The 12,209-nt window shown below is 36.7% G+C and overlaps 1 protein-coding gene across 2 annotated transcripts in view; it reads right to left on the minus strand.

Moving 5' to 3' along the window:
- TSHR (thyroid stimulating hormone receptor) overlaps positions 1 to 12,209 on the minus strand; it is a 161,822-nt gene that overhangs the window by 15,578 nt on the left and 134,035 nt on the right. For both annotated transcript variants that reach the window (XM_007472702.3, XM_056810608.1), the window contains one exon: positions 11,163 to 11,240. In XM_007472702.3, the coding sequence (XP_007472764.1) occupies positions 11,163 to 11,240 (78 nt within the window). The remainder of the gene's footprint in view (positions 1 to 11,162; positions 11,241 to 12,209) is intronic.

A 12,209-nucleotide genomic window follows, 5' to 3' on the forward strand; every position in this document is an offset into this window, starting at 1 on the left:
GCTGTGTGACCTTTTTTGCCTCATCTGTATATCAGACAGATGGACTGTACAGCATATTATCAGATTACTATAAACAAATTACACATGCTGTTTGCCTCAGTTTCCTCATCTGTAAAATAAGCTAGAGAAGAAAATGGCAAACCACTTCAGTATCTTTGCCAAGAAAAAAGTCTTGAAGCATAATATGAAGTTATTATTAAGTGACCATTTAGCCAATGGATATTAATTTGTCAAAATAACATCTTATAATTATTCAATTCTAATATTCTAAAAGATTATTCAATTGTTTATAATGGCAAACATTACATTTATCAGTATTCCAGGTCTTATATCATTGCAGTCTAAGGAGTTCATTTTCCCTTACTTTGGCTCATCATTTATTCACTGGTTGCTTTCATTGCCATATAGACAAGAAAACCCATATTTGAAATATGCAGTCCAAGTATTATGACTCTTTCTTTCTTTCTTTCTTTCTTTCTTTCTTTCTTTCTTTCTTTCTTTCTTTCTTTCTTTCTTTCTACCCTCCCTCCCTCCCTCCCTCCCTCCCTCCCTCCCTCCCTCCCTCCCTTCCTTCCTTCCTTCCTTCCTTCCTTCCTTCCTTCCTTCCTTCCTTCCTTCCTTCCTTCCTTCCTTCCTTCCTTCCTTCCTTCCTTCCTTCCTTCCTTCCTTCCTTCCTTCCTTCCTTCCTTCCTTCCTTCCTTCCTTCCCTCCCTTCCTTCCCTCCCTCCCTTCCCTCCCTCCCTCCCTTCCTTCCTTCCCTCCCTTCCTTCCTTCCCTCCTTTGTGCCCAACTCATTCTATTTGGGTTTTTCTTGGCAAAGAGACTCAGTGGTTTGCTGTTTCTTCTCCAGCTCATTTGACAGAGGAATAAATTGAGGCAGACAAGATTACACAGCTAGTAAGTGTCTGAGGCCAGATTTGAACTAAGGAAGATGGATCTTCCTGACTCCAAGCCTTGTGCTCTATTCACTAAGCCAGCTAGCTGCTTTTGTTTTGCAATTAATCTCTGAGTTTGTCTCAATCTTTCACTTTGTATTGACTGTGGAGGTCTGACAGGTATGTGTGTGTGTGTGTGTGTGTGTGTGTGTGTGTGTGTGTGTGTGTGTGCGAGTGTGTGTTTGAGTGAGAGAGAGAGAGAGAGAGAGAGAGAGAGAGAGAGAGAGAGAGAAGAAGGGTGGTTTTAGGCTTTTGGGGGGGGTTGAAATACCTAGTTACATTCTGAGCAACACTATTCTCTCGGCACATACCGAGCTCAGTGTCAGAGACTGGCACGGAATAAGATTTTGTTTGTTTCATACTTCGCAGTGTTTTATGGTTGGTGAACTGTGTAGTTGGGCAACCAAATTTGCATTGTGTGTTATTCCAGCAGGGATTTCTGCCATTCTTTCCCTTCCCAACACAGCTGCTTAGTGTACTCAGTTTGGTGTGCATAGAAAAGCAACAATAAATTGAATTATATTAAATCAAATTAGAAGAGCACTCTGTTGATTGAATTTTTGGTTTGGGGTTTCTTTTCCCTTTGTGTGTGGTCTTTGCTTTAAAAGACTAGGTAAAATGAGGATAAACACAATAGGGATATTGAGCTAGAGAAGAAGATGCTCAATTCAATTTCAACATTTATTTGGTGCCTACTAGCTGCATGGTCTTGTTTGAACCCACTTGTATTATTAGTTACTCTAGTTATTTCTATTGGAGTAGCTAGAAGGCTCAGTGGATAAAGTGCTGTGGCTGGAGTCAAGAAGACATCTCTTCCTGAGTTCAAATCTGGCCTCAGACACTTATTAGTTACATGACGTCAGGCAAATCACTTAACCCCATTTGTCAAATGAGCTGGAGAAGGAAATGGCAAACCACTCTATTATCTTTGCCAAGAAAATTCACAGGGGTCACAAAGAGTTAAACATGACTGAAAAACAACTGAATAACAACAAACAACAAAAGTTATTTATATAGTTAGTACTTGTCCTAAGTAGAGGAAGAAGAATATTTTACCCTTTAAGAGATGTTACCTGCTTCCCCTCTGCAAATATCCTTTTTTTCTCCAGCTTCCCATGAGGAGTGAAATTCCCCAATGAGAGTTGCATCTGTGCATTATGACAAAGTGGGTCCTTTTCCCTAAAAAAAATGACTGTTCAAATGTGTATTTTTTTTTTAATCTAAGGAGGGGAAATAACATAGATTGGGGGAGCTAATTTCCTTTCTTTCCTTCTTTCTTTCTCCTTTATTTTCCATCTTAGAATCAATACTAAGTATTGGTTCTTAATAGAATCTGTTTCCCAAATAATAATAATAATTTGGATTTATATGGTGCTTTAAGGTTTGCAAAGCATTGTTTTCATCTCACAACAATCTTGAGAGGAAGGTATCATTTTTGTTCCATTTTACAGATAAGGAAAGTGAGGCAGACATAAGGTAAGTGACTTGACAAAGTCCCACAGTTAGTAAGTATCTGAAGTCAAATTTGAACTCAGGTCTTATTCCATGGCACTGCCTAGTAGCCTAATATGCATAGCTATTTCCATATGTACTAGGAAATTGAAGGATTTTATTATCATAAATTTTTAAAATGAGACTTTATGTTGAACATGGGAAGAGTGAAAAGAATAGAATAAAAAGCATTTTCACTTATCTGAGAAGACAATACTTTGACTCTAGAATTTTCAAATGACTAAGTCCTTATATGATAATAAGTGGAAATGAAATACAATTATGTATCTCTAAAAGAAAAGGGAAGGATATGATTCTGAAAACAGCAACATTTGTTGTTGTTTAGTCATATCTGACTTTTTTGTAATCCCTTTTGGGGTTTTCTTGGCAAAGATATCAGAGTAATTTGCCATTTTCTTCTCCAGCTCATTTTACAGATGAAGAACTGAGGTAAACAAGGACAAGTGACTTGCCCAGGACCACACATCTAGAAAGTGTCTAAGGCTAGATTTTAACTCAAGTCTTTCTGACTCCAGGACTGGTGCTCTATCCACTGTTCCACCTTGCTGCCTAGATAGTAACATTACTATTTGTCAAGTTAGGTCCAGATCCTGGGATATTCAGAATTACAGTATTACAAAGGCAGCAAAATAAGGTGGAAAAAAACAGAGCTCTGAGTCAAAAATCATGGGTTTAAGTCATTGATCTTACTAGTCATGCAGACATGATCAAGTCATTTAACCTTGTTAACCCTCGGTTTCTTCATCTGTGAGAAGGGGATGGTAATACCTCTGGTGAAGATCAAATGAGATACGTAAGAATGTAATAAAAATGTGACAATGACTTTCTAGATAAAGATGAGTAGGTGTTATTATAAAAAGCTCATTTCAATATTCTTTTGTTGCAAGCACCAAATACTTCAGTTTCTTGAAAACTGAGTATAAAACTAGTTAATGGGACTTTTAAAAGTACAAGGCAACATGTAGTGGGAAAAAATGGCATCAAACTCCCAAGTCAAATTAGAGGCTGTGTTTTCATAAATAAAATTAGACTACAGATATCTCTGCTCTAGCACTGGCATCTGCTTTAAATTAGGCTCTGTTTTCCAGAAATGACCTTAAAAAATGTTTTAAATCAAATGTGAAAATTTAGCTATTTTTGTTTACTTTTCTAAATGACTGTGATATTCTATTCTGTTTACTAAAAAATAAAGAGTAAAACACAATTTCCCACTTCCCATTTCCCTTAGAAGGAATTTGAGGTTTTATACAGTGGGATTTAAACCACAGAAGACAACCATTTCTCATATAGCTGTTTTAAGTCCATTTCAAATAAAAAAATATTTTTTTAGCTCTTTCCATGTACAAGGCATTGGGTTAGATGCTGAGGTTGATATAAAGAATTATAAAATATGGTCCATACCCTCAAGCACCTTATGTCCTCATTTGGGAGACAAGATATAAACTTGTGCAAATTTACTAAAAAGTATGAAAATGTACTTAAGGATTCTGTAATTTCAAAATTTAATTAGTATACATATATCCTTCAGCCACAAAGATCACAACTACTTCTGTATCTTTGCCTGTAGGAATTGCTGAGGGTAGCAAATTCATCACCAACTAAATTACAGGCTTCTTTAAATTTAGGGAGTTCCTTAGTTAACAGCTTCTTCACTAATGGACATATATATTTCCTCATCAGGCCTGTATTTGAAATATTTCCTTGATAAGGCCCTGCCAGAGTTGGAACTCAATGAATACAACTTTAAGAACCCATAATCACCTCCATGTCACAATGAGGAATCAGATGACAATTTTAGAATATGTAAAAAATAATAACAAAGATTTAAATTATAGCCTCGCCCCAAATTAAATGACTAAAAAAATAAAGAGCAAGATGTCACAAGAAACTACATGTGTTCCCTAATGAGTACTAAAAAAAAAAATTCAGCTACAGAAGCATCTAATATCAGGGGTGGATAAATCCTCAGAGATCATCTCATTCAACTCCATCATTTTATAGTTGGGGAAATTGAGGCTTAAAGTAGTTGCTACAGGAAGTCATAGAATAGAGAAATCATTTCAGGTTGGGAAGGCAAAACAGAAAGGAGATCCAAGCTCATTGGAAGAGGATTAATATACCTAAAGAGAAAGGTCTTGCAAGTGGGATAAAAGATGTGGCAAAAACATTTTCTGAGATAATGAGTAAAAAAATTTTTGTTGGAGCATACGATTCCAATAGAGGGCTAGTAGAGGATAAAGACATATTGATCTGCTCATCCCTGTGCAAGTCACATAATTTTCACTGTAGAAATATGCTTACTTTTGACCCTTTACATAGAATTTCCTTTTCACTTTTTAAAGCCCTTCATAACCTAGTCCCCTCTTACCTATCCTTCTCACACCTTACTCCCCTCAGTGTATTCTATGATCTAGCAACTGACCTTTTTGCTATTCCTCACTCTCCCAAATCTAAACATTTCCACTTGGTTGTCCCTATCCTTGGAACACTCTCCCTCTTCATCTTTACCTCCCAACTTCCCTGACTTCCTTCAAGTCCCATCTAAATATCTCATCTGCAATTTCCCAGTACTCTTTAATCTTAATGCTTTTTGAGAGAGATCCTAATTTACAATGTACCTGTTACATAGTAAATGCTTAGTAAATTATCTGTCTGCTTGCTATCTATCTATCTATCTATCTATCTATCTATCTATCTATCTATCTATCTATCTATCTATCCATCCATCCATCCATCCATCCATCCATCCATCCATCCACCGTACTAGGCTTGCTAAGTAACTTGACCAAATTCATTTAGGTAAAAAAATGGCAGAAATTTGGCCCTCTGACTCCAAATCTACCATTCTTTGATCTTTAAGATAATATAATCAATTCTTTTGAAGATTCCCATTATTTTCACTTTGCCAACAAATTTCTCTTTAATAGTCAGAATCAAGGCAAGAATAAAATGTTTTCCCTTCCATCCTTTTGTCTTCCATTTCCTGAAAGATGATATCTGGAGACATTTCAAAAATTTTAGGTTTTCTATTGTTTAGCAGAGACCTCTAGCAGATAATTGAAGTACTCCACGAATGGGATAAAATTGGTGTCTTTCTCATAAGTGCTAAGAACCTAGATAGAAGTTAGTACTTTCGATTGAAAATGACCAAATAAAATGTTAAAAAAAAAAAAGTACTTTCCCTTCCATTTAGAACCCCCTCCCCCTAAAAACATTTCAAAGGCCTTGAGGGTTGGAGTAGCTCACAATCCATCAAATCTGGTAATCTACAACCCAGGGTTCACTCATCTTTTAACTAGATGTCTAACTCACTTAATTTACTTATATTTTTAAGTAATCTACAACCCATTAATTAACTGCCCTTTTAAAGATATCAAAGATGACACATCTGACTGGAAGGAAAAATGGGAGGTGGGAAGGGGGAGGAGTTTCTTTGATTGGGACACCCTATAAATTGAATCTTCGAACTCAATACTTTGACATTCCTTAGGCATCTAAAGCTGGGCAATGTCCCTTTCACAAAAGAATAAACTGTTGTCTTCTACTTTGGCTTCTTAGCTCTGTGTTTGTGAACTTCTTTCAGTGGTGGGGTCCACTGTCCACAACCTGTCCCACATATCCATAACCACTATATGCAACTTCTATATCTGTTAATCAACAAATATTTATTCAGTGCTTATTATGGGCTAGGCATTATTACAAACTTTGCATTACACATCAGGAACTAGTAAGTTATTGTTCTGTTCTGATTATGATATCAATTCCATTTCTTCTTGGATTAATCCCTATCTAAATGATCTATACTATGTTTGCCCCACTTTGTTTTTATTTCTTAATATTTTATTTTGTTCCTTCATTACATGGAAAAAAATTTTAACTTTCATTTTTTTTTAAGTTTAAGTGAAAATTTCACCCTCCCTCCCTCTCCACCCTGTTTGACCTACTTCAGTTGAATTCCCACACAGCTGATCTTTTGGATGAATAATGTTACTCCAATGTCTATTTTATCTAATCTATTTCTTTTAAACAGGGTAAACCCTTCCATGGATGTATTCCAAGAGTCAATTATGACTATGAGACCATATTAACCTTTTTGCAGTTTATTACCAGTACCTGAAATTATTTCATAAGCATCATATCTACCCCTCTTCCAAGGTAGTGTTATATGACTTACTGGGCACTTCTACTACACTCTTCCCTGTGTCATACCTGTGATCTGTGATAGTGGTTCTCATTGAATAGTTTGTGTACTTCTTGAGAGTTTCTATCAAATGATTCATATTAAATTTTTTATAGTACCTTAAGCAATAAATAACTACCAACTATTATAAGTAGCATATTAGATTACCCTGGGGGTTCACAATACATGTTATTGTTGCTGAAAGGAGTTCATGGGACCAAAATACCTCTGCTCAATGGTATTAGAATTTAGTGGCATAGTATAGGAGTTTCAGAAAAAAACAAAAATAAAGCTTTATCAGTTTTACATGAGCAATTCACTCCATTACTCTCCATTTTCTTTGTAAAATTCTCTCAATAAGATCCATAAGTCTCTAGGCAGATATACTCTTCTTGGCCTGCAAAAGGAAAGCTAAATTTGGATTTGGAGTCAGATAAACTGGATTCAGATCCTGACTCTGTTGCCTACCACTTGTGTGACTTAAGGCAGGCCAATGACCCTTTTAGAACCTCAATTTCTTATCTATAAAATGATGTTGGTCTTAGTTGACCTCTAAGATCCATTCTCTCTTGAAATTTATGACCTTATGAGCTGCAAATGTTACAGATGCACTACATGCTTATCCAAAAGTCATTCATGGAAAGATGGCATAATGTAGTAGGGAGAGAGCTGGCCTCAGCCATAAAGATTCTGGGTTCAAATCCTGCTTTGATACAGAGTGACTGTGTTGTATTGATAAAATTAATAAAAATCACAGTACCCCAGGCTGACTTCTAAGACTATATAAGCTACAGAGTATTCCCAATTTACTTTGATAGATGGCGTTTTCTACCATGGAGCATCATATATATTAGTTAAATCATATATCCAGACCAAAAACAAACAACCCAATAAATACAAGCTATTCCTATACTATAAGGTATTGTCTAGAAAGTTAAATCCCATTCCCGCTCATCATCATCATCTTCATCATTTGTCCACTTCCCATGTACTCCAGTTTCTTCTAAACTTATTGCCTTCCTTCAGTAACCATTCATGCCTCTAATCTTTCATTTCTTGGCCAGAACTTCATTGTCTTGGTCAGACAATTCACAGTTTACTTTTGTCAACATCATTTGTTCTTACAGGAATTATCAAAACAGCATTATCAATTTAGTGCTGGAAGGGACCTTACAGATCATCTGGTCCAATTCCTTCCTGTTACAGATGAAGAAATTGAGGCCCACAGGGGCTAACTGACTTGCCCAAAGTCAGAGTTCACAAATAGCATAGTTAGAATTAAAGCCCAATTCCTCACACTGCAAAATCAGTGTGTATTCTCCACTGGATTATGCTGTTTTTATTGCCTTTTAAGCAAATGAATAACTCAATTTTGCCAACTGCCTTATTCATCTCTCTGAAGATAAACTATGAATCATCTTTCTATTTAGGTGTAATTTCTTTATGACTTCTGGTTTTATTTATTTATAGTGAGACAGTAGGACCTCATTTTACATGAATTTAACATGTGAATTTGGGTATATGTGATTAGCAACTAAAAAAAAATAAGGGCAGAAAATATGTTAAAATAAAAAAAATTTATGTCCTAAATCTGAGCCATTTTCCTAAAGTGGCATAAAGTCTTACAGCAGTTCACCCAATCATACTCATTCTAGTTCTAAGAAATATTAGTGTGAGCCATTACTTTATTTTGCATCAAACATTAATTTTCACATCAATCTTTGCCCAGAGTTCTCACTTGTAACAAGTCATGTCTACATCAGAGCAGAGCTTCTCTTTGTTTCATTAATTCTATTTAGTTATTAATAATGGCCCCAAACCATGGAAAAATATTTTTGTAATTATCTTTTTAAAAAAATGGCCCCAGGGGGCAGCTGGATGGCTCAGTGGATTGAGAATCAGACCTAGTTCAAATCTAGCCTCAGATACTTCCCAGCTGTGTGACCCTGGGCAAGTCACTTGACCCCCATTGCCTAGCCCTTACCACTCTTCTGCCTTGGAGCCAATACACAGTATTAACTGCAAGATGGAAGGTAAGGGTTTAAAAAAAAAATTATGGCCCCAAAGTACAGAGTAGTGATGCTGATAGCTCTGATAAGCCTAAGGAATATCACAAAGTACCTGGGTATGTTTATATAAGAAACACTTATTCAATAATGGAGTTCACTATTATGAGTGATTTTCAATTTATGTAACAAGTTTTGAAATGTATTGATTGTATAATATGAGGTTCTACTGCATGTGTATCTGCACCCATGTATAAATGTGCACACATGCCATATATTTGACCTGAACCATATGTATGCATATATATGTAAATGTACATATGTGGTTCAGATCATTCAGTGATGAATCACCTGGTTGTTAGTCTGATCCTAGATTTAGAGAACCAACAATACAATTAAAATTTATAGAGCAGTGAAGAACTACTTAGGTCTTAGCAACTGTGTTTTCTTTTACTCTACTCTGTGGAAATTGAAGCAGGATACAAAGGACTGATAGCTTTGTATCTTTATGTGCTTTATGAGTAGCAATTGCTAAGGAGTCCATTGTTTACTGGCCAACCTGCTGGTGGTGACTGAGTCTTTCTATACAGATGGTTCACTGTAACTCAACAGATGCATTCTAAAAATCATTGCTCTAATCAAAATCATGTTATTAAAAGCCACAAGGCTTACAAGAAAAATGATGTTAGGAACACACTCAAAACTTTATCAGATTCCCCAATTGAAAAATGGGCAAGTGACATGAATAGGCAATTTTCAGATAAAGAAATCAATACTAGCAAAACAACTCTGAGGTATCACCTCACACCTAGCAGATTGGCTAACATGACAGCAAAGGAAAGTAGTGAATGCTGGAGGGGATGTGGCAAAGTTGGGACATTAATGCATTGCTGGTGGAGTTGTGAATTGATCCAACCATTCTGGAGGGCAATTTGGAACTATGCCCAAAGGGCGATAAATGACTGTCTGCCCTTTGATCCAGCCATAGCACTGCTGGGTTTGTACCCCAAAGAGATAATAAGGAAAAATGCATGTACAAGAATATTCATAGCTGCACTCTTTGTGGTGGCAAAAAAATTGGAAAACGAGGGGATGCCCATCAATTGGGGAATGGCTGAACAAATTGTGGTATCTGATGGTGATGGAATACTATTGTGCTCAAAGAAACAATGAACTGGAGGAATTCCATGTGAAGTGGGATGACATCCAGGAATTGACGCAGAGTGAAAGGGGCAGAACCAGGAGACCATTATACACAGAGAATGATACACTGTGGTACAATCGAATGTAATGGACTTCTCCATTAGTGGCAATGCAATGATCCAGGACAATTCTGAGGGACTTAAGAACACTATCCACATCCAGAGGAAGAACTGTGGGAGTAGAAACACAGAAGAAAAACAATTGCTTGATCACATGGGTCGATGGGGACATGAGTGAAGATGTAGCCTCTAAATGATCACCCTAGTGCAAACATCAATGGAATAGAAATGGGTAGTGATCAATGACACATGTAAAATCTAGAGGAATTGCACGTCAGCTATGGGAAGGGGGTTGAGGTAGGGCGGGAAAGAATGTGAATCTTGTACCCATAGAAAAATATTCTAAATTAAATTAAAAAAAATTTTTTAAAGAATGGTTAAATAATAAATACCACAATATACAGTTAGCCTCTGTTTGACCTATTCTGGCTACAGGCAAGGGCGTAATCTCAGGGGGCCTGGAATATTAAGGGTTAGGACTAGTGCCAGGAGCAGTGGCCAAGGCAGAGAAAATCTGCTGTCTAAATTTGTCTCTCCCATCTAGTATTTATGAAGTTGATTTTTTAAAAGTAAGTGTGAGTTTTAAATCTATCCTGATATCAAATTTCACTTGTTGCTGATCCATCGTTTTCAAAGAGGACCAGTTATACCACGGGATTTAGCTAACAGCACAAAGGTCAAAATATTATATCTTTATGAATGTATCCCAGATCCCCAGCTAAAAAGTAATCTCTATAATAACAAAGAATAAGGTTTTACTTCTTTTTACTCTTATTCCTGAACACAGGGCCTTATAGTTCATGAAAGCAATGGATAATGATGCAGAGGTAGTTGGCAGCACAAGGGATAGAACACTGGCCTGGAATTAGGATGACTTCATTTCAAATATGGCCTCAGATATTTATTATCTACATCATTCTGGGCAAGTCACTTAAACTCTGTTTCAGTTTCATCAGCTGTTAAATGGGAATAATAATAGCACCCCTCTCCCTGGGGTGTTGTGAGGATCAAATATGATATTTGTAAAGTACTTAGCACAGAGCTTAAGTGCTTAATTAATGTTTATTCCTCTCCTTTTCCTTGACTCCACATGGTTATCATGGTTTGGTCCAGTCAACAGCATCAGGCTCTACAGCAGGGGAGTTCTGAAACTTTCAATCTTAGAACTCCAGGATGGGATATATCCGAAAAAGATGCCTCACCTGAAGATGCCTCATCAATGACCACCTCTTCAGCATTTGAACCAGGTTACCTTTCTTTTACTTACAGCAGGGTAGGTCCGCTGTATACTCCCAAAAAAGCATCTTCATCAATGATGCTCAGATACTTGTTCTTGTTTAAGTAACTAAGGATAAAAACAAACAAACAAACAAACAACAACAACAAAAAAAACCAGAGATGTAACTCAGGACAGAGTTCTCACATGAAAAATATAGCAAAGTGCTTGACATAAAAATTTATGTCTCTTTAATGATGGATAACTGAGGCTTTCATCTTTCTGGGTTCAAATGTGATCTCTGACACTTCTTAGCTGTGTGACTCTGGGCAAATTACTTAATCTCAATTGCCTAGCCCTTACCACTCTTCTGCCTTAGAACCAAAATAATGATGATCCATACATACATCAATGATATTCTTGATGAAAACATGAGCCTAGAATAGGTAAGTTTTTGCAAGTCATGTATTAGATCTGTTAGAATGTGATCTCCTCCAGGGCAACAGTGATCTTTTGTCTTTTTTGTACTTAGCACTTTGCCTAGCCCATAGGAGGCATTTAATACCTGTTTACTGACTGAGATCTCATCTTATCTTGGTGCTAGAGATAACTAGGAGGTTGTTCGCCACTGCAATGTGTCCTACAGAAGATATACCATCCTGGTTGATAGTGTGTGTCCCATACATATCTCACTCCTATATAACCAGCCTGGGCCTGTGATTCCACTGAACCCTATCTTGAAAATTAAGCAGGAACAAAGACTGGACCAGCCTTGCTGGTCCCTCCCCATCCCTTCTTTCTATCTCTTTCCCAGGGATTTATAATCAAATAAATATTATCTTTGCTATCATGAAAATTGTGGCAATAGTTGGCTAGGCTTAAACTCCCTGCCTTGACCCCTACCTACTTCCTGTTCCCTCATACACATCCATGAGTGAATGAATGACTGAATAGCATTTATTTAGTACTTAAGTATTAAATTATTAAGTGCCAGGTATACAAATATACAAATGAAAAAGCAAGACACTTTCTGTCTTCAAGATGAATGTAAATTCAAATAGGGAAGATAATACCTACAAGGAAGTTGTTGGTAGTTGG

This window comes from Monodelphis domestica, chromosome 1 (genome assembly GCF_027887165.1).
Source record: "Monodelphis domestica isolate mMonDom1 chromosome 1, mMonDom1.pri, whole genome shotgun sequence".
Classification (NCBI taxonomy): domain Eukaryota; kingdom Metazoa; phylum Chordata; class Mammalia; order Didelphimorphia; family Didelphidae; genus Monodelphis; species Monodelphis domestica.